This window comes from Sciurus carolinensis, chromosome X, assembly GCF_902686445.1.
Source record: "Sciurus carolinensis chromosome X, mSciCar1.2, whole genome shotgun sequence".
In the NCBI taxonomy this organism is placed as follows: Eukaryota; Metazoa; Chordata; class Mammalia; order Rodentia; family Sciuridae; genus Sciurus; species Sciurus carolinensis.
Genome location: NC_062232.1, coordinates 54,462,932 through 54,484,202, shown reverse-complemented (window position 1 = coordinate 54,484,202; position 21,271 = coordinate 54,462,932). Strand labels below are relative to the sequence as shown.

At 40.2% G+C, this 21,271-nt stretch overlaps 1 protein-coding gene across 2 annotated transcripts; it reads right to left on the bottom strand.

Annotated features, from left to right (window-relative positions):
* Positions 1-27: 27 nt before the first annotated feature.
* Nono (non-POU domain containing octamer binding) lies at positions 28-18,791 on the bottom strand. Of its 2 annotated transcripts, XM_047536203.1 has the most exons (12): positions 18,656-18,738; positions 17,950-18,000; positions 10,234-10,393; positions 8,621-8,814; positions 6,256-6,557; positions 5,357-5,452; positions 4,420-4,616; positions 3,601-3,685; positions 3,195-3,297; positions 2,545-2,584; positions 2,200-2,309; positions 28-1,049 (listed from the first exon to the last, which is right to left on the bottom strand). In XM_047536203.1, exons 3-12 carry the CDS (start codon positions 10,382-10,384, stop codon positions 915-917), a joined length of 1,413 nt encoding a protein of 470 aa, XP_047392159.1. In that variant the 5' UTR covers positions 10,385-10,393; positions 17,950-18,000; positions 18,656-18,738; the 3' UTR covers positions 28-914. The 2 variants fall into 2 exon arrangements, with proteins under 2 accessions (XP_047392159.1, XP_047392158.1); XM_047536202.1 differs by lacking the exon at positions 17,950-18,000 and having other exon boundaries at positions 18,656-18,791.
* Between the last annotated feature and the right edge of the window lie 2,480 nt (positions 18,792-21,271).

The following is a 21,271-nucleotide window of genomic DNA, read 5'->3' as shown; positions in this document are numbered from 1 at the left end:
ATTCCCCTTCAAAAATAGCACAGAAAATTAAAAGGCTTAAAATGTATTTTAATAAGTTGATGCTGCATTACTTCTCCATTTCTCAGAAAAACTCCAAATTTAAGGTATCAGGAACAAATCAAACATGGTACACCAATAAAAAATGCACAGCATAACTACCTAAGATAGGCAAGGCTAAGAGCTACTGTCAGACCATCAGCATACAGCAACCCTGTTCCCAAGATTGTACTAGGCCTATCAAGAAAAGCTGTGAATAGCAACATCATAGACACAAAAGGGTCATTCTTGGGTTGTCTTTACCCAAGAAAAAGATGGAGGCAAGTTAACACAAGATTTTTTTTTAAAGATATACTAAAATGAAAAGTTCTAAGAGAAAATGTCTTCCTTAGGACATGAAGGGGTAATATATGGGGTATAACAGAACTGTATGTATGTTGTCTGTGACCTCTGTGGACATTTGCCTGAATTCTCACCTGGGAGCGAATGGAGCAATGGGGCTAAGGTCATTGGGGGATGTTTTGTTTTTGTGGTATATGTGGCAGTGTCTCTGGGTTCAAGGGGTGTAAGGACAAGAAAGCAAATAAAACATGATAGGGAAAAAAACGGAATGATCAAGATTAATGGGGCTCTAACTGGATCCATTTTGCTATGGGTCCCCCAGCCCTCAACAATCACATTTGAGACTTCAGGAATGCACCACACAGAATCAATTAACCAATATGCCACACAGAACTGATTTGTTACATACCACCCCTCCCTTGCCCTCTGCCTCCAGCATACTCCCTAGAGTAGTACAGGCAGGGAAGACCTAACTATTGGGAAGAATCCCTAACACTTTTCCAGGGTAGAATTCTGGCTAGTCCAAAAAGGGTCCTTCTTTTAAGGGTTTTGGGAAACTAGACACTGCAATTTTATTAGTATCGGCGACGTTTGTTTGGAGCAAATTCAGCTCCAGGAGCTGCACGGTTGAATGCAGGAGGGGTTCCACCAATTGCCCCAATTCCTTCCATTGTGGCAGCCTGGCCAAAGCGTTCAGTTGTTGGTGGGGTCTTGAAAGAGAAAAAGAAAGCAACATTACAATAGAACCATTGTCCTGGGGTTCCCACCCATCTACCACCTTTGTAGTGAAGGCCATTTCCACTCAATGATTCAAGGCTCCTAATGCTGGCCATGAGTGACCAAGGTTATCTAGAACTCTAGCAGATAATCCTGAGATGACTGAATTAGGAACCCACCCCAAAATGATACCTTCAACATTTTATCCACATTCCCCACTACCAAACAAGCAGTAGCATATACTAACTTCCTAGGTTAGATAATTCTAGCCAAATCCTTATTCCTGGGGTAGGTATGCAGATTAGGACAGGTCATCATTCTCTAGCAACCTTAAGGCTATCCAGTTTTGGCACTATTATGACAACAGAACCAAAACAAGCTCTTAATTCTATAAGCCATGAAGACTTTGGATTCATTTTTTAATTTTTGTGGTATAGGGAAGATTAAGCCCAGGATTTACCACTGATCTATATCCCCAGCCCTTTCATTTTCTGAGATGGGGTCTTCCCACTAAGTTGCCCAAGTAGGTCTGCAACTTTCAAACCTCTAGTCTCAGCATGAGTAGCTGGGAAGATTCACATATATTTCATATAATAATGTATACCATTTATTTGAATTGCCCCCAAAATCTACCCAGGATAGCAAATAAACAGACTGACCAATCAGACAAGAGGTCAGCTAACTCTGAGATAAAATACAGTTTGATACTGAGTTTGCTCAAGATATAAAAAAAGACATTAGGGCTGGAAATGTAGCTCAGTGATAGAGTGCCTGACTAACATGTGAGTCCATGGATTCCATCCATAGCATCACCCTAGCATCACAAAAAGAAAAAAATAAAACCTTTAGGGTAGGGGCTGGTGTACAGCTCAGTGGTAGAGTGCTTGCCTAGCATGTATGAGACACTGGGTTTGAGCCTCAGTGCCACATAAAAATACATAAAATAAAGGTACTGTGTCCATCTACAACTAAAAAAATATTTAAAACAAACCTTTAAGGTTATATTTCATGGGTATCAGTAGTCTTAAAGACTGTGATAGCTGTAGTAAAATTGAGGCAGGTCCAGAAGCAATGAAGGTAAAAGCCCCTTTTCCTCCTTCTCCTACCCCTTGGACTTTCTACTAAGGCCCTACAGTTTATTACCAGTCCCAAAGTTCCATCCGGCATCATAGTGGCAGGTCCTGGAGGAGCTGGGGTACCAGCTGGCACAGGAGCAGGGGGCATGGCGCCTCTATTATTTATGCCCATAGCACCTAAAGCAGAGTTGTATGATCAGTACAGGGGATAGAGATTGACAGTTTCTCTTTATACCAAGGGATATAATTCAACAAGACTTCTGGGCTGGCTGTTACCCCAAAGAACATGATGTTCCTATAAATGTCAGCCTTTTATATGTGTAGTAGGTAGGAGAAGCTACATAGTTCATCAGATACCAAACAAAAATGGAAAAGGAAATCAGATCCATTGATTAACCCCTTAAGTCCTTACCTCCCATAGCCATCTGGCCCATCCTTATCTCTTGCTCTCTCTGAAAAACAAAAACAAAAAAATTCTTAAAAGATTTCAAGACAGGGCTGGGGAGATAGCTCAGTTGGTAGAGCGCTTGTCTCGCAAGCGCAAGTCCCTGGGTTCAATCCCCAGCAATGCAAAAAAAAAAAAAAAGAGTTTAAGACAGCAGTACATTGTACCACCATCCACTGAGGATCACCCACTGAAGGAAGTGATAACATATCCCAAGAACACTGAGACCAAGATGAGGAACTCCAGCACAAGTTAGATTTTCCTACTAGGAACAGAAAGAAGGGTGAAAAGAAGGGGGAAAGATATTTAATTCCTTCTGGGGCACCAACATGTACAACTACAAGGATAGGAATGGACTAACTAAGGTTGCTACAAGGCTTGATTAATCTCATCCTACAGTCTCTAAATCTAAACAGTTTTCCACCCCAAATTGCCCATGAGGAAAGATAAGCTCCTCTTCAAACATTACCTCCCCCCTTCCTATGGAACTCTCTTTCTAAAAGAAGTTTCATGGCATAGAAAAACTGGTCATAACTTAGGAATCATAGTGGATAATTCGTGGTGGGTTTGTGATATCACAACTGGCCTGGTGTATCATGGGTACATGGGACATATACCGCATCAGGGAAGGTCCCCTTGAATCCTTCCTGCTGTCGCCGCATCATCTCTTCTTGTTGCCGCCGCATTTCTTCCTCACGGCGCCTACGCTCCTCTTCCTGCCTAGAGAGTCACCAAAGATTTTAAGATGCAAACATTCGAGTTTTCACTCTGCTGAAAACTGTCATAGCTCATCAGGAACTAATGCAACCAATTATTAGGAGAACAGCACTTAGCTGCTTTCTCTTTATCACAGCCCCAAGAAATTCCTAGAACCACAGATAGCTGAAACATCTCCCAACCAAAAGGAGAACCAGAGAAGAGCCAGGAGATATTTGCTGACATATTTACAAGAGTATGAAGTAGCATACTGGTAAAGAAGCAATGAGTTACCTCATTAAAAAAGGATTTGAGAAAAGCAGTTACCTGAGCTCCAGTTGCTTTCTTTTTTGCACCTCTTGGTTGTGCAGCTCTTCCATTCTTCGAAGTTCTTCTTGGCGCCTCATCAAATCTAGAAACAAATTGAGAGTATTCTCCATTCTCTTCAGGTATCTCCAATAATATTCCATAAATAAAGATCCAGAAAGCACAGGGGCTTGTGTATACCTACAATCACAGCTACACGAAAGGTTGAGGCAGAAGGATTAAAAACTTTGAAGCTGGTCTGGGAAACAAAGCAAGAACCCATCTCAAAATAAAAAAAGAGTTGAAGACGCAGCTTAGTAGTAGAGCACTTTCCTAGCACATAAAAGGCCCTACATTCAGTCTCCAGTACTGAAGAAAAATCCAGAAATCAAAAGGGATAGTAATCCTTGGAGTTGCCATTTGAAGTGTCCAGATTCCAAAAATGAAGTCAAACCTATCATGTCCTTACCCACAGAATCCAGTATTTTGTCACATCTCTAAGAGTGTTTGCCTACCAAGATCAACATATTTCAGGGAATAAAAATGGAGATTTAGCATACTGGTGGCACATGTCTGTAATCCCAGCTACTCAGGAGGCCAAGGCAGGAATGTAAGTTTGAGGCCAGCCTGGGAAACTCAGTGAGATCTATCTCAAAATAAAAACTAAAAAGGTCTGGGGATGTAGCTCAGTGGTAGAGTGACCCTGCATTTAACACCCAGCACACCCCGCCCCCCAAAAAAGGCAGAAATTTAAGTCTTTCTCAACTCAATGATAAAAAGAAAGTCCTGGGGGAAAAAAATTTGTTCTTCTAGCTTTAAAACTTTCAGTCTTATACTTACCCTGCCTCATTAGCATGACTTGGTGCTCATGACGAGCAGCCTCCATCTCCATTTCCAGCTTCTCACGAGCCTCCTTGATGTTGCGGTCCACCTGGTCCTGCTGCTGTTTCTCCATCTCAATGAGTGCCTTCCAACGCATAGCATACTCATACTCAAAGGAACCAGGCTGTGCAAATCTGGGTGGCTGCTCTCGCTCCCTGAAGGCAAGCTTCCAAGATTACTAACTTTGTTCAAGATTCCACCAACTAAGCATCACATTCCTATTGAGTGCCAGTGAAACCATAGAGCAAAGACCCGAGTCTTTTATGTATCCCTTTAGAAGTTTCCTCAAGAATTGGGAGTGGTGGCACAAGCCTGTAATCCCAGTGACTCAGTATGCTGAGGCAAGAGGACCATAAGTTCAAGGTCAGCATCAGCAACTTACTGAGACCCTGTCTCCGAATTTAAAAAAAGAGGGGGTTCTAGGAATGTGGCTCAGTGGTTAAGTGCTCCTAAGTTCAACCCCCAGTACAAAAAATAAATAAAAATAAAAGCTTCTTTAAGAATAGGGAAATACCAGGCTGGAGTTGTAACTCGGTGATAGAGTGCTTATCTAGCACATGGTAGGCACTTGGGTTTGAACTTCAGCACCACATAAAAAAATAAAGATACTGTGTCCATCTACAACTAAAAATATTTTTAAAAAAAGAATAGGCAAATACCATTGGGCACAGTGGCACACACCTGTAATCCCAGTAATTTGGGAGACTGAGGCAGGAGGATGGAAAGTTTGAGGCCAGCCTCAGCACTTAGGGAGACCCTGTCTCTAAATAAAAAATAAAAGGGCCAGGGATACAGCTCAGTGGTAAAGCATCCTTAGGTTCAATCCCTAGTACCAAAAACAAAAAACCCCTGGCATGGACAAATACCTAACAGGAAATCTATCAGGATCACGTACTTGTGAAATTGCTGGTTCTTTATAACCAGCTTCTCTGGAAGCCCTTCTTCATCATCTAACTGGTCCATTGGCTCCACAGTCACAGGCCGAGGAAATCTGAATCAAAGGAAGGTCAGTGTTAATAAAACTATAACATACAAGGCATCTGCTCAACCTCTTCCACTGGCACAATGAAGTAGAGGTTCTGAAGGAGTTTTTACATATAACCCAAGTAATAAAGTCCTTTTATTGGCATTATGGAAAACTTGGTGTTAACAGGTTGGAGTCAGGCTTCAGACATCTGAACATAGCCACAAAAAATGTTGCAAGTAAGTCAAGATGCAGGACTTATTTAAAAACCTAAATACCCAATATCTACCAAACTCCAGAAAATGAACTGGGGTAAATTCTAAGAAATACTGCATGTACAAAACAACTTTTCAGAGTTCTAAAACTTCACAGTAAAAGAAGACAATATTAATGATTACATGGCAAGTTACTGAAAGAAAAGATATATTCCTTAATCCTCAGATCATTTCCATTAATGTCAGAGTATACTGAAAACTCTACTAGAAAGTTGAATTAGTACCAGAAGTTTTTAAATTGCTAGGTATGGTGGCACTTGCCTATAATCCCAACTAATCAGTGGGCTGAAGCAGGAGGATCCCAAGTTTGAGGCCAGCCTGGGCAACATAGCCAGAACCTGTCACAAAATAAATTTTAAAAAGTGGGGAGCAGAGGCTAACACTTAGCTCAGCATTGAAGTCCTTGCCCATTACGTGTGAGGTTTGAATCCCCAGTGTTACCAATTTAAAAAAAGTCTTTAAATGAACACAGGGACATGATTACTAGAGGTTAATTCTCTAGACCACAGAAACAATTAGGAACCCAAGGTCTATTTCTGAAAACCCTTTACTTACGTGGTTAGCAGGAAAGAACCTTCACTGCATCTGTCCAGAGCTTTCCGAGCAGCTGGCTTCCCTGAGAACTCAACAATGCCTTTTCCTGAGGGTCTTCCTCGATCATCCACAATGACTACGGCCCTCTCCACCTGACCAAACACAGAAAAAGCTTCTTCCAGCAGTTCGTTAGACACGTACTGAGGAAGGTTTCGAACCGTAAGGGATGCACTATGACAGGCAAAGCGCACACGCAGCTGTTTTCCACGGAGTGGCATATTGTCCAGCTCTACTTTGGCAATTTCCGCCAGGGTTCGTGTTTCCTACAAAAGAAGAGAATTGGAGCAATTCAGTTTAACAAAGACTATCTGAGCAGCTACTGATAACCTAATGAAGAATATCTCAGTAACAAAATGTCACCCCCAAAACCTTGGTACTAAGCATGTAAAGAAACATGGATATACTGTACAGCGTGGCACATGTCAGTAATCCCAGTGATACAGGACCCTGAGGCAAGAGAATCTCAAGTTTGAGGCCAACCTCAGCAACTTGGCAAGACCCTATGTCAGAACAAATAATCCCAAAGGGCTAGAGATGTACATCAGTGGTAGAGTGTGTCTGAGGGTTCAATTCCCAGTACTTGAAATAAACATGGAGAGAAACAGAATTATATTGTCTTTCAGGTTAACTCCTTGGTTACCCTAATTGATTGGAACTGGATATTCTAGAAGTTCATACAAGTAATAACTGATCATTCATAAACCAAAGACCATGCTAAAATCTACCCTTATAATACATCAAACAGAATGCTTTAATTTTCTGCAGCAATATAACAGAAATACTTATGTCCTCCAAAGGCATCTTTTAGAACAGACCTTGAATGGGATACCCCCATTTTCTTGCATCACTAAAGAGCAATACTGATATCCAGAGAAAAAGACTTGCCTGTACAGTCTTGAGTTCATGGCAGATAGGAATGAAAACTAGTTCTGACCACATCCCATCCTATGATCTTGATGTCACATTATATTCCTAATTTGTAGAGGTGGATAATATCTAGAAATTTTTTTTTCTGCATACACTTTTTCCAAATCAAGCTGGATTTTAAAAATAGGATATACACCTAAAAATGGGTAGCACTAGCCAGGTGTGGTGGTGCACGCCTATAATCCCACCAACTTGGGAGAGTGAGGCAGAAGGATAGCAAGTTCAAAGCCAGCCTCAGCAATTTAGTGAGTCCCTATTTCAAAATTAAAAACAAAAAGGGCTGGGCATAATACAGCTCAGCATAGAGCACCCCTGGGTTCAATTACCACTACCAACAACAAAAATGTAGGACTGGCCTGGCATGGTGGCAAACAAGAGTAATTCCAGCTGTTTGGGTAGCTGAGGCAAAAGAACTGAAGTTTAAAGCTGGCTTTGCAATTTAGTGAGAAGCTTAATGAAAATTAAAAAAATAAAAAGTGCTGGATATGTAGCTTAGTGGTAGAGTGCCCCTGGGATCCATCCCCAGGACCAGGAAAAAAAAAAAAAAAAGAATGTCTATTTAAACACAAAATATTATAAAAAATACAAAATAAAACATTTGATTTGTATAAAACTGTCCTCTCATGATGTGAAGAGTCTTAAATGAGAAAATATATGTGTAGTACTTTGGAAAGAAATCATATAAGCCTTGGTCATTGCTAAAATAAAACTTCTATTCACTTTTTCTGGGAAAAAAAAACCAACATACTAAACCATAGTTAGTGTATAGCTAATGGGGGAAGGCATAGATAAAATTAATGTGATAATTACTGAAGCTAGGCAGTGGATATTCATTACACTATTCTGTTTACTACTACTTTTTTTTTTTGGTACCAGGGATTGAACCCAGGGACAATGAGTCACATCTCCAGCCCTTTTTTGTATTTTATTTAGAGAACGGGTCCCACTGAGTTGCTTAGGACCTCACTAAATTGCTGAGGCTGGCTTTCAACTCGCAATAATCCTGCCTCAGCCGCCCAAGTCACTGGGATTATAGGCATGCACCACTGAGCCCGACTACTCTGTTTACTTCAATGTTTGAAATTTCCCAATTAAAATATAAAAAGTTCCAAAGGGCATAAAAGTTAGTCAGTTTCCTAGGCAACTGAATCAATGTCACCCTTAAAATCTACGTTAAAAACATTCACAGGGGCTGGGGAGATAGCTCAGTCAGTAGAGTGCTTGCCTTGCAAACACAAGGCCCTGGGTTCGATCCCCAGCACCAAAAAAAAAAAAAAAAAAAAAAAACATTCACAGGCTTCTAATAGTCTGAGAATTATTTCTACTACATACTTCTCCACATCCATCATTCCTGAGCATCCCTACCCCTTTAAAGCACACAAAACCCATAGTTGCTCACCAAGCGGATAAAACCAAAGCCTTTATCCTTATGAATGAAAACTTCGCCTGCCTTCCCGTATTTCTCAAAAAGTTTCCTCATTTCCTCCTCAGTGATGTCAGGAGGGAGATTACCCACAAAGAGACGACTACGTTGGGTGAAGGTCTTCTCTCCTGGTTTCCTAAAATTCTTCAGGTCAATAGTCAAGCCTTCATCTGTGAGAAGACACACAGTCACTCAAAGATTGAGAAGAAAGATTTACAGTCACATTTTCAAAGAGCTGTAACTTCTGCAAGTTTAGGAAACATAATTGCTGTAGAGAAAGCAAATATCATTTTCCAATGCAACATATCCACTCTCCAGTTATCAGTAAATTGCACCTTAGAATATGAAAGCAGAATGCAGAGTATCTAAGAGGGTCTTCTAAATAGTTCTACAATAGGCCAGGAACCAAGCTGTACCGAGACATATGTGTGTACACACACACACACACACACACACACACACACACGTACATATACATATAGGAGTTACAGGTCCAAAAGAAAATTAAGCAGTTGAAGGAGTCCTATGTCATAACAACTAGACTTTTAAATTTAAAGAATTGCTCAGGGCTAGGGATATAGCTCAGAGACAGAACTGCATCTCATGCCCCAGTGTTAAATTGCAAAAATAATTATACAAAAAAAATTGTTCTATTTTCTTAAAACACTTTTAAAATTTAAAACACAACTGTCGTTTTCCTAATCTCTCTCTAATCTTCATTACCTTAATATTTCCTATTCTCTTAGGTTTAGGGCAATGGAAAGAACAGAAATTAGTTAAGGAGACTATCCTTTGTAAGAAATTTTTGGAAATAAAAGAGTTGAGACTGGTTCTAGTCTTAATCATAGGCATAAAATAGATACTCAAATGTTTACTGAGTGAATGAAAACATACAAAAACTTTTACACATTAAAAATGGCCTGGAGAAAACATTCAGTCTTTGGTTTTTTGGGCTTCGCCTATTTCACTTAGCACGATATTTTCCAACTTCATCCATTTACTACAGAAAGATAGTAGAATAAAACAAGACAGTATTACCCTATGTTTATGTATGATTACATGAATGGTGTGAATCTACATGATGTACAACCATACAAATGAAAAGTTGTACCCCATTTGTGTACAATGAATCAAAATGCAGTCTGTAAAAATAAAAAAAGATTTTAATAAAAAAAAATAAATAAAAATTTAAAAAAAGGTCTGGAGTAGACCCCAGGCTAAAATATTATACTTAGTACCATATTTCTCCACAAAGCTTTAAAGACTTGCTGTATATTCTCTTCAACTATCAGTCATCTGATGACTACCCCTAAGAACCAAGCTGAGGTAAAACATACAAACATCTGTTTAGCAACAGAATGTGCCAATACAGTAGAGCCACCCATATACTACTGTCATACACGTCTGCTTCTTGGTTTCAGTGAACCAGTCTTTCTTCATCATGATAAGTATTAAGAGTTCAACAGGAAAAAGAACAAAAGTATGGCATAAAGGCCTATTTCCTTATAATCCCAAGAGATTGATCTAAAACCAGGAACCCACTGCCAAGAAGCAACCTATTTCTACACTACCACCTAGCATTTACTCACTTTGGCTGCTGGCCTGTTGCCCATTTGCAGGTATTGGTGGTGGTGGTGGCTGCTGCTGTTGCTGCTGATGGTGCTGCTGGTGGTGATGCTGATGATGTTTCCTTGGAGTATGGTTCTGTTTCTCCAAATTAAAGGTTTTATTGCTCTGCATTTTTGCACCCTAAAAAGAAAAAGTAGACTGTCAAATATATTCAGTGCTAAAAATGCAATCTGTCACCATCCTGATGACCTACATGTCTTAATTACCTTTGATATTCTAGCTTTTGCTGAATCCAAAATAGTTATGTGGAACACTATGGCAAAAAAGTACAATTTTAAAATCTAAAAACACATGTATGAGGACCTAAGTTAAATCTAATCCCCAATACTCAGAAAAAAAAGAAAGAAAAAAGATCTGAAAAGCAACCAGACAGAACTCGATGAAAACAATTAGTACTGAAATAACTTAAGGGACCTTCCAGTTCTTTTCTATACATTAACAGGAAATCAACCACCTTCCCAAAATAACCTACTCTTTAAAACTTAGCCCCAGACAGAATAAGTGGTGCATGCCTATAGTCCCAGTGGTTCAGGAGGCTGAGGTATGAGTTCAAAGCCAGTCTCAGCAAAACAAGGCCCCAAGCAACTCAGTGAGACCCTGTCTTTAAATAAAATACAAAATAGGGCTGCGGATATGACTCAGTGGTCGAGTGCCCCCGAGTTCAACCCCCAGTACCACCGCCCCTCAAATGTGGCCCCATCACATACATGCACACACTTTTTTTTATGGCAGTACTGGGTATTGACTACAGGCCTCACACATACTAGACCACCACTCTACTACTGAGCTACGTCCCTAGCATTTTGAGACAGGATCTTGCTAAACTGCCCAGACTGGTCTTGAACTTGCCATTCTCCTGCTTCAGCCTCCCAAGTAGTTGGAATTACAGGAGTGCACCACCATGTCTGGCTCCCTATCATGTATTAAAGCACATTTAAAAAGCACAATGATTGTGACTGGGGATGTAACTCAGTGGTAAGTGCTTGCCTATCATGTGTGAGGCCCTGGGTTCAATCTCCAACAACACACACAAAGAAAAGAAAAAAAAAAAGAAAAAAGAAACAAATTCTAGTTATCACAAAGGACTAATAGTCTAGTTCTTCTCTGGCACCTAACACAGTCCTAAACCCATAGTAGACACTGTAGAATCAATAGTGGGTAAGTATGGGTTGTAGGGTTAAATATACTTAGGTTTGGATCATGGTCCTAATATGCACTACCTATGTACTACTTGGTAAATTACTTCTGTATCTTTTTCTTCTGCTATTATAAATGTAAGGCCACATCAAGGTGGCTATGAGAGTTAACAAATATTACACTCATTACTGGCATAGAGTAGGCACTCAAGATAACTACTATTACTTTGTCATTTAAAAATCAAAGATTAAAAATAAAACAAAATATAAATTCTTTATACAATCCAGACTGAACCCAGTAGGCAGTCAAAAAACCAAGGACCAGGCTGGGATTGTGGCTCAGTGGCAGAGTGCTTGTCTGGCATGTTTGAGGCATTTGTTTCGGTTCTCAGAACCACATGTAAATAAATAAAGGTTCATCAACAACTAAAAATAAAAAATAAAAAACTGAGGACCATCTTCCTCATCCAAGGACACTTCCCCAGTATATGAATTAAGACAAGATCTCCTAAACAGAATTCAGCTGCAGGAAAGGACTTTTTCATACTGTTAACATTATATGTTATTACTTTTTTTCAGAAGAAGGAAATGTGACAAAGTCTCCATAACTGCTGGTTTTAAATGATGGTTATATGGGAATACTTCCATGTATATAAGTTGGGAGCAGTGGTGCATACCTATAATCCCAGCGGCTCAGGAGGCTGAGGCAAGAAGATTGTGAATTCAAAGCCAGCCTTGGCAATTTATCAAGGCCTTAAACAACTCAGTGAGGCTGTCTCTAAATAAAATACAGAAAGGGCTGGGGGTGTGGCTCAGTTGTCAAGTGCCCCTAGGTTCAATCCCCAGTACCAATAAAAAAGTTTTTCCCTAATATTTTATATCATATCCAACCAAAAGAAAGGACACGGCAGACATGCAAAAACATTAATTAATTAATTAATTAATCAAAGAAAGTTGACCAGGCATGGTAATCCTGGCACCTTGGGAGGCTGAGACAGGAGAATCTCAAGTTCAAAAAAAAAAAAACCACTAAGAATGTCGAGGCTTTATCATATTGTATCGGAAAACTGTTTCATACAACAAAGTAAAAGCTATCAAGATGTCCAATACTCCATTCATTTTCATACTGGGGACTGAACCAGGGTTGCTTTACCACTGAGCCACACCCCAGCCCTTTTTAGTTTGTTTTGATTGGTACTGGAGAATGAACCCAGGGGCACTTTACCACTGAGATTCTGAGCTACATCCCCAGTTCTTTATTTTGAGACAGGGTCTCATTAACTTGCTTACAGCCTTGCTCAGCTGCTGAGGCTCCTGGTCTTGAACTTAAGATCTTTCTGCCTCAGCCTCCCAAGTTGCTGGGCTTACAGGCATGTGCACCACACCTGGCCCTTTTTAGTTGAGACAGGGTCTCACTAAGTTGCTCAGAGTCTTGCTAAGTAGCTGAAGATGACCTTGAATTCACCATCCTCCTGCCTCAGCCTCCAGAGTTGCTAGGATTACAGGCCCGTGTCACCATGGTTGGACAACACTTTCTTTTTTTTTTGGTTCTTTTTAGTTATACATGACAGTAGAATATAATTTGACATATTATACATACGTGGAGTCTAACTTCCCATTATTGTGGTTGTACATGATGTGGAGTTACACTGGTCGTGTATTCATACATAAACATAGGAAAGTTATGTCCAATTTATTCTACTGTCTTTCTCATTCTCACCCACCCTCCCTTCCCCCTCTCCACTCTATCCGTCCCCCTTCTGCCTATTTGAGTCAGCATTCACATATCGGAGAGAACATTTGGCCTTTCGTTTTTTGGGGATTGTTTTTTTTCACTTAGCATGACAGTCTCCAGTTTCATCCATCCACTACCAAATGCAGTCATTTCATTCTTCTTCATGTAATATTTCATTTCCACTCTTTAATAATGCTACTCCTAGAAATTTAGCCTAAGAAAACTTTGTCTTTTTGGTCACAAAGTAAAAATAACTTAATTATCAAAATTAGAGAAATGGTTTATATATTAAATCATAGTACATCTGTATAATGAATGTTTCAAAGTTGTAAAAATTATGAAAACCAGGGTTTGGCATGGAGCTCAGTAGTACAATGCTTGACTGCAAGGTACAATGCCGAGTTCAATCCCCACATGGAAAAAATAAATTATTAAGATTTCATAAACATGAAAAACATTTACTCTTAAGGATGAAAATTTTTAAATTTAATATATGAATGCAGAAAGGTACAGAAGGTAAGCAAAAATGAAAACTAGTGCCTTACTTTCAGGTACTGGTTAACTTTTCATTTTACTAATCCATTGAAGAAGGGCTGGGGGCAAGGTAGGGTAATTGCCCAGCATGCTTAAGATCCTTGGTTCAATCCCAAGTACCAAATAAATAAATTAGAGGAATGGTTTATGTTAAATTACGATACATCCATTCAAGCATGGTGGCACACACAACTCAGGATGTTGAAGCAGGAGGATCAAGTCCAAGGCCAGCCTCAGCAATTTAGTAAGATCCTGTCTCAAAATAAAAAGGCCTGTTGGTTACTCAGTGGTAGGGTCCCTCTGGATTCAATCTCTAGTACCCCCACACACAAAAGTACTTCTACACAATGGAATGTTTCACAGCATTAGAAAATATGAAGACCAGGAGTGGAGTTCAATGGTTTTATATAGAACTTACAAATAAGCATAAAACTAAAATCCATAGACCTACCACTATAGTCATTAACAGTTTAGAATACATTTCTAGTCATTCTTATATACCTGTATTTCAAACTGCAATATTACAAAAATTACTACTTGCTTTTTTTTTTCCTTCATGATACATCATGAACAGCTTTACTATCATATTTTTTTTCTTTTAATCTTTTTTTTTCCCCAGTACTGGAGACTGAACTCAGAGGCACCCTATCACTGAATTACATCCCCAATCCTTTCACTTGAGACAGGTCTAAGTTGCCCAGGCTTGCCTCCTTGCAATCCTCCTGCTTCAGGCTCCCAAGTCACTGAGATTACAGGTGTATGTGTCCCAACCCAAGTCATTAAGTTTTTTACATTACTTGTTAATGGACACAGTATTCAGCTGTCAACCAAACCTCCACTGCACTCGACAGGTTGTTCATAATTTCCACCACTGTAATCAACATACATAGGTCTATTTTGGGGCACATTCAGGAATAAATATTCCTCTTGAAATTTCCATTTTTGTATATTCACCTTCTAAGTCATACATCATTATTTCAACAACTGAAATCATAATGCAACATTATATGTTCAGTTTTTCCTTACTTCTCAAGTGTCAACATAACTTTAAACAGCTAAAGTCAATCTGGACATATGTTCTTTTTTTTTTTTTTTTTTTTTGGTGCTGGGGATGGAACCCAGGGCCTTGTGCTTGCAAGGCAAGCACTCTACCAACTGAGCTATCTCCCCAGCCCCATCAAGTGTCAACATAATTTTAAACAGCTAAAGTCAATCTGAACATATGTTAATTTACTAAACTATTCCTTACAATGCAAGATTTAGGTTATTTTAGCCCCCCTTTTCTTTGCAGTACTAGGGATTAAACCAAGGGGCCCTTTACCACTAAGCACTTCATCCTCATTTTTTATTTTGAGGCAGGGTCTAAATCGCCCAGGCTGGCCTCAAAGTTTTGATCCTCATGTCTCAGCCTCCCAAAAACTTAAGATTACAGGTGTGCACCATGAGGCCTGGCAGTTTTTTCTTATTATGATGCTGCAGCAAATGTTCTTGTTTCTAGTTTTCTGTTTCATTATCTTCTTAGGATAATTTTATTTACTTACTTACTTTTTGGTACTGGGAATTACACCTAAGGGCACTCTGCTACTGACCTACATCTTCAGTCTTTTTAATTTTTTGAGACAGGGTCTCACTAAATTTTACAGGTGACTTCAAATTTGCGACCCTCCTCTGCCTCAGCCTCCCAAGCAGACGGAACTAGTGGCTAGGTTTATAGGCAAGTGCCACCATGCCTAGCTTCTTAGGTTAAATTCTTAAAAATAAATCTTTGTGACTCTTGTCAACACTACAGCATAGTACAGCACTGTTTTTCAAAAAGTTTAATTTTAAATGCCATGAACAGGTGTAGCAGTTTCACAGCAAATGGGGCATCTTTTTTAAAATATGGAAAGCAGGGCTGGGAATATAGCTTAGTGGTAGAACAGTTGCCTAGTGTATGAAAGGCCCTGGGAAATTCAATTCCTAGCATCACAAAGGGGAAAAAAAGAGGAAACCATATTTTCAAAAATAAGATAGTCCAGACAAGGTGACACACACCTTTAATCCCAGTGGCTCGGGAGGCTGAGGTGCTAAGCAACTGAGTGAGATCCTGTCTTAAATAAAATACAAAATAAGGTTGGGAATGTGGCTCAGTGGTTGAGTGCCCCTGAGTTCAATCCCTGGTACCAAAAAGAAAAAAAAAAAAAAAGAAAAGAAAAGATAGAATCTGGGAGTGGTGGTGGTGCATGCCTGTAATCCCAGCAGTTAGGGAGGCTGAGGCCAGAAGACTGCAAGTTTGAGGCCAACCTCAGAAACTTAGTGAGACCCTGACTCATAATTTTAAAAAAGGGCTGGGGAATGTAAATCAGTGGTAAAGCACCCTTAGGTTCAATTCCCAGAACAACAACAAAAGGACTACCCATCTGTATCTGCAGGGGGATCCCAAGTTTAAAGTCAGCTTTAGCAATTTAGAAAGGCCCTGAGCAACTTAGTGAGATGCTGTCTTAAAAAATAAAAATGGCTAGGGATGTGGTTTAGTGGTTAAGTGCTCCTGGGTTCCATCCCCAGTGCCCCACCCCCAAAAAGAAAAGTAGGAAATTAAAACTTAAGAAATCTTAAGTTCACACCAGAAACATTTGGGGGTGTTAAAGTAGCATCAGAATCAAATCTTTTCCTATTTGAGCCCCAGATATTAAACACCTCCCTGCTTCCCCTTAGCCCCAAAGTGACCAAGGGTAGAAACTTGGGTTAATTTTTCAGTCATTTGTCCCACTAGTTCTTCATACCTCAGGTCAGAATTAAGGGAATCCCCCCCCCATCCTGCCTTTAATTTAGGAGTCAGTGGCCCATGTCTCAGTAGCTTATATCACATTCAGGAATCCACAATACATATTTACATGTTAATAAAAACTTTATGTAGAGATCCCTGCAAATTTTAAATATTCATAACCCTATATGCACAACATTTTACCACAACCTAATGGAGGATAAAGCACTAGGTGCAAAATGTTAAGATGTTCTAAATTGTTATTCAAGGGAGACTGCTATTGTTATTATTTTGGTTTTACAAAGTGTAATCTTGAAGTTAAGAGGATAACCCCAGATATTTGATCATTAAAAGTCAGGCACTGTGCTAAGACTGCATTATCTCACTTAGTGCTCACAGTTATTATTCCTCTGGATAAGGAAACCCACCCAACCTCACAAGAATTTGATGAAGTAAAACTAATCAGTTGAATTTTAAAACTTACATTCATCACTATACTACACATACACCTTGATTTCAGTTTACACTCCAAAGTCGCTGGCTCTGCCACCTATGAGCCTGTTTCCCCACCTGGCAGATAGGAGTAACTGGTTATCTACCTCACAGGCCTAAATAAGATAGGTACACATAGCACCACCTATCATCAAAGGAACAAAGCTAGCACTAGTTCCTGAAAACAGCAACCTTCCTATTTCTACATATGGTGCACTTCAGTTAATAATTACACTGACTTCCACCCTTCAAATGCTAAGAAAATTTTTAAGAACAAAATTGCCTACATTTGTGTTTCTGAATATTCCCACAACGTTAGTCTTTATAAATTTTCCCTTCCATGTATTCTTCCCCAAAGCAGGTATTCACTACGCAAGATTAACACTGTGTAAAACACCTTAAATATTATTGTATGCAGTACCCACAAAGTACCAAGTAAGCCCCCTAGCTACTGGGATGCTGAAAAAAAGAACAGAGTATAAAGATCAGCAGCAAGGATTCCTATCTCTTCCATCATTAACTCTAATCCTGATGAAGGACTTTAAGAGAAGTCCTGATGGTTTAGAAAAACACTAGCTACTGAGCATGATAGAAATGCACAAGTGTTTAGGTACAAGACCAAACACTAATCACACATCTGAAATCCAAATAAATGTTCCCTCAATTTTTAAGAAAAGGGTCAAATAATGAAGAGGAAAATGGGGGGTGTATCTGGTGCAAATCTACCAGAATGAGATGGCAGCCTGAAAGGTGTAAAATGCATGCAGGGTAATGTCCTTTCCTAAGAATGTCTTAGGACCTTTCATTTAATAATAAGGAAGCTGGACAAGCATACAATATTAACTTATCTACTGCTCCCCTACACTAGCGTTGCCAGATTTAGCAAATAAAATACACAACTCAAGTTAAATTTTACTTTGATGTTAAAAAGGATTAGCGTAAATAACCATGCAACATGTACAGAAAAATAATTTGTTATCTATGTTAAACTCTTCAACTAGGTGCTCCACGCTGTGTCTAATAACCCTACACCTACCTCAACTTCGATTGAAGACAGCAAAGTGCCTCCCAGTCCTAACCTTGACTTCTGTTAAAAACAAAGAAGGTGTCAGCTTTCAATAAGACTTTCTCAAAGTGGAAAATAATCGACAGGAAAGCTATAAATTTAAGTTTCACTTAGAAAAGCGATGCTATAAATGGCAGGAAGAACTAAGCAGCAAGACCAAAAAATGGGCACATAAAAACCTAACTACGAAAGCCATGGAGTCTGCACTAGCATACGAACTTGCCAGGTAAGAGTTTTGACAAAGAAACATGGCTCGAGGGGCCCCACTTGCCCATTCTGAATTAATGGCCTCGCGAGGAGGAGGAGCGTCCGACAAAGCGCCTCCTCCTCCAACCGCGACTTCAGGGCTCTCGCATAATAGACCCCACACCCTCGGGTCCAGAGCGGCTCAAAGGCCCAGAACTTACTAACACGACTAAGATTCGGAAATGAGTCGCACAAAGAAACTGGGCGGGAAAGAACGGGCTGCCAGTTAAAGCCCGAGAGGAGCAGAGCTGAGAGCGCTGGGCCCCGCGGGTGGTCTGAAGCCGTGTGGCGACGGGGACAAGGCCTCAAGGGGCCTTTGAACCGCCACCCTCTCTCCAAACCTAGCCTCGCCCTCACCTCTTCCTTCACGGATTATTGCAAAAAACCTCACTTCTCTCCCGAACAACAACCAAACCGTCCAAAAACTCACCCTCTACACACAGTCCTTTTCCTCAGAGTAACGGCGACGCTGCACGGCCTCTACCGTCCCGAGAAAAGAGCGCGCGACCGCCGGAAACGAGACGACGGAGCTCGGTGCCTCCCAAGGGGAACGAAGTGGTGTTCTCGATTGGTTATCTGACCTGCCAATCAAGGTTTATCTCCAGAGGCGGAATCATTTTTCCGCCATTTCTTAGATTCTATTGGCTACCGAATGCCAAAGACTTGAGTTCGTGTGAACGACAGATGGGGACAAAGAGCGAGGCTTTGGACCTAATGCGCATGCACCAGCGGTGGTGCGCGTGAGACGGAAAAGGAGGGGGGGAGGGGGAAAAAGGGGTGGGGGGTCGGAAGGAGAGACCTAAACGGTCTAAAGGAAAGACTGAAAGACCAAGTGATGGGAGGGGGAGAGGAGAGGAGAAAAAGGGAGAGAGAGGAAAGTGGAAAGAGAGAAAAACCGAGGAGAAAATGCGCGCGTAGGCGTGCTCTGAGAATTCTTGCACTGCGCCTGTGCAAGAAGCAAGAGTAACAATGTCATTGTATTCAACGTAATAGATCTAGCCTTTCCCTACTGAAAAGATGCCCCGCCATGTTTCTTTCCTCGTACTTCCTCTTAGGGCTTGCACCCTGACACCCCGTACTTTTTCAGATTTCTAGTTGCTTCTCCTGCTGCCAGGGATTTTCAGGAAGCGCAACTGAAATGGTCTTGGCTATAGAAAGGGGCTTAAAGGAGAGGAGGCTTGGCACCTTAATCTCTGATTACACAGCATTGTAACCAGCACCCTCATTTCCATGGTAACCGGGGAACCTAGCAGTTCAAACATAGCTATTGATCCCATGACTTACAGAGATATTCAACAGGTGTCATCATTGCACGGATATGGTGGAGACCTTCAGATCAGACTGATTTTATATCCTATGACACTACTTTATGTGGGGCCACTGATCTACACTTGTGCTGTCCAGTAAAATTCCCTGTAATGGTGGAAAGGTTCTGTAATTATCTGTTCAATACAGTAACTACCAGGCACATGTGGCCATCCAGAATTTGAAATATGACTAATGCAACTGAGGAACAAAATGTTTATTTCATTTTTTTAAAACGTATTTTTATTTGTAGATGGACACGATATCTTTATTTTTTTTTGTGGTGCTGAGAATCGAACCCAGTGCCTCACATGTGCTAGGCAAGCACTCTATGACTGAGCCACAACCCCAGTCCTTTATTTCATTTTAATTAGCTTAAATTTATTTGTTCTGTTTTTTCGGTGTTTCATGCATGCTAGGCAAGTACTCTACCACTGAGCCACATCCCTAGCCCTAATTATCTTAAATTTAAGTAGTCATATATTAGCTACTATATTGGACACCTACAATATTGGACATATCTAGAACAATGGTTCCCAAACTGCAAAAAATAAAGCCAGGTGCGGTGGCACATGCCTGTAATCCCAGTGACTCCGGAGACTGAGGCAGGAGGATTGAGAGTTCCAGACAAGCCTCAGAAAATTAGCAAGACCCTGTCTCAAAATTTTAAAATACAAGTTTTTAAAGGACTAGGGTTGTGACTTATGCGCCCCTGGGTTCAATTCCCAGAATTCCCAGTACCAAATTTTTTTTTAATTTTAAATTTAAAAAAAAACTAATTCCTGTTTATGAAAAAAAAATAAAAAGTCTCCTCCTCTACTCAGTCCCTATACCCAATATACCTACTATACAGAGGTAGCAATTATGACAGATCTCTTGTATTTTATTTTCTATGTGAATACTGTCTCAAACAGTATTAATATATATATAGGATTAAAATACACATACTTTTCTAAGCTATGACTTTCTCACTTAAAAAAATACCTTAGCTATCTTTTTTAAAATTTTATTTATTTTGAGAAGGGGTCACTTTGTGTTCCCTAGGCTGGACCCAAATTCTTGGGTTCAAGTGATCCTCCTACCTCACCTCCTTAGTAGCTGGGACTACAGGCCTGTGCTATAGCACAGGATATGGTGAAACATGTCTGTAAACCCAGCTACTCAGAAGGCTAAGGCAGGAGGATCACAATTTCAAGGCCAGTCTGGTCAAATTAGTGAGATTCTATCTCAAGATAAGGTCTGGAAGTATAGCTCAATGATAAGGCATTTCCTGGTATGCACTAAGGCCCTGATTCAATCCCTGATACTGCAAGAAAAAAATGCATAAAGGTTCATGAGAACCCCCTTTTATTTTTATTTTTATTTTTTATATGTAGATGGACACAATATTTTATTGATTTTTATGTGGTGCTGAGGATTGAACCCAGTGCCTCACATGTGCTAGACAAGTGCTCTACCACTGAGCCACAACCCCACATGAGAACCCCCTTTTTAATTATTTATCTTTTTTGGGGGGAGTTGTTACCAGGGATTGAACTCAGGGGCACTCAACGACTGAGCCACATCCCTAGCCCTATTTTGTGTTTTATTTAGAAACAGGGTCTCTGGGCTGGGGGGATAGCTCAGCTGGTAGAGTGCTTACCTCGAAAGCATCAAGGCCCTGAGTTTGATCCCTAGTACCGCAAAAAAAAAAAAAACAAAAAAAAACAGGGTCTCACTGAGTTGCTTAGTGCCTCCCTTT

Coding starts and splice junctions, on each gene's coding strand:
- Nono (XM_047536202.1), bottom strand. CDS start 10,384: ATGCAGAGCAATAAAACCTTTAATTTGGAGAAACAGAACCATACTCCA. Junction 8,815..10,233: donor GCAACAGGCCAGCAGCCAAA/GTGAGTAAATGC, acceptor GTCTTCTCACAG/ATGAAGGCTTGACTATTGAC. Junction 2,310..2,544: donor GGGCCAGATGGCTATGGGAG/GTAAGGACTTAA, acceptor ACTCTGCTTTAG/GTGCTATGGGCATAAATAAT.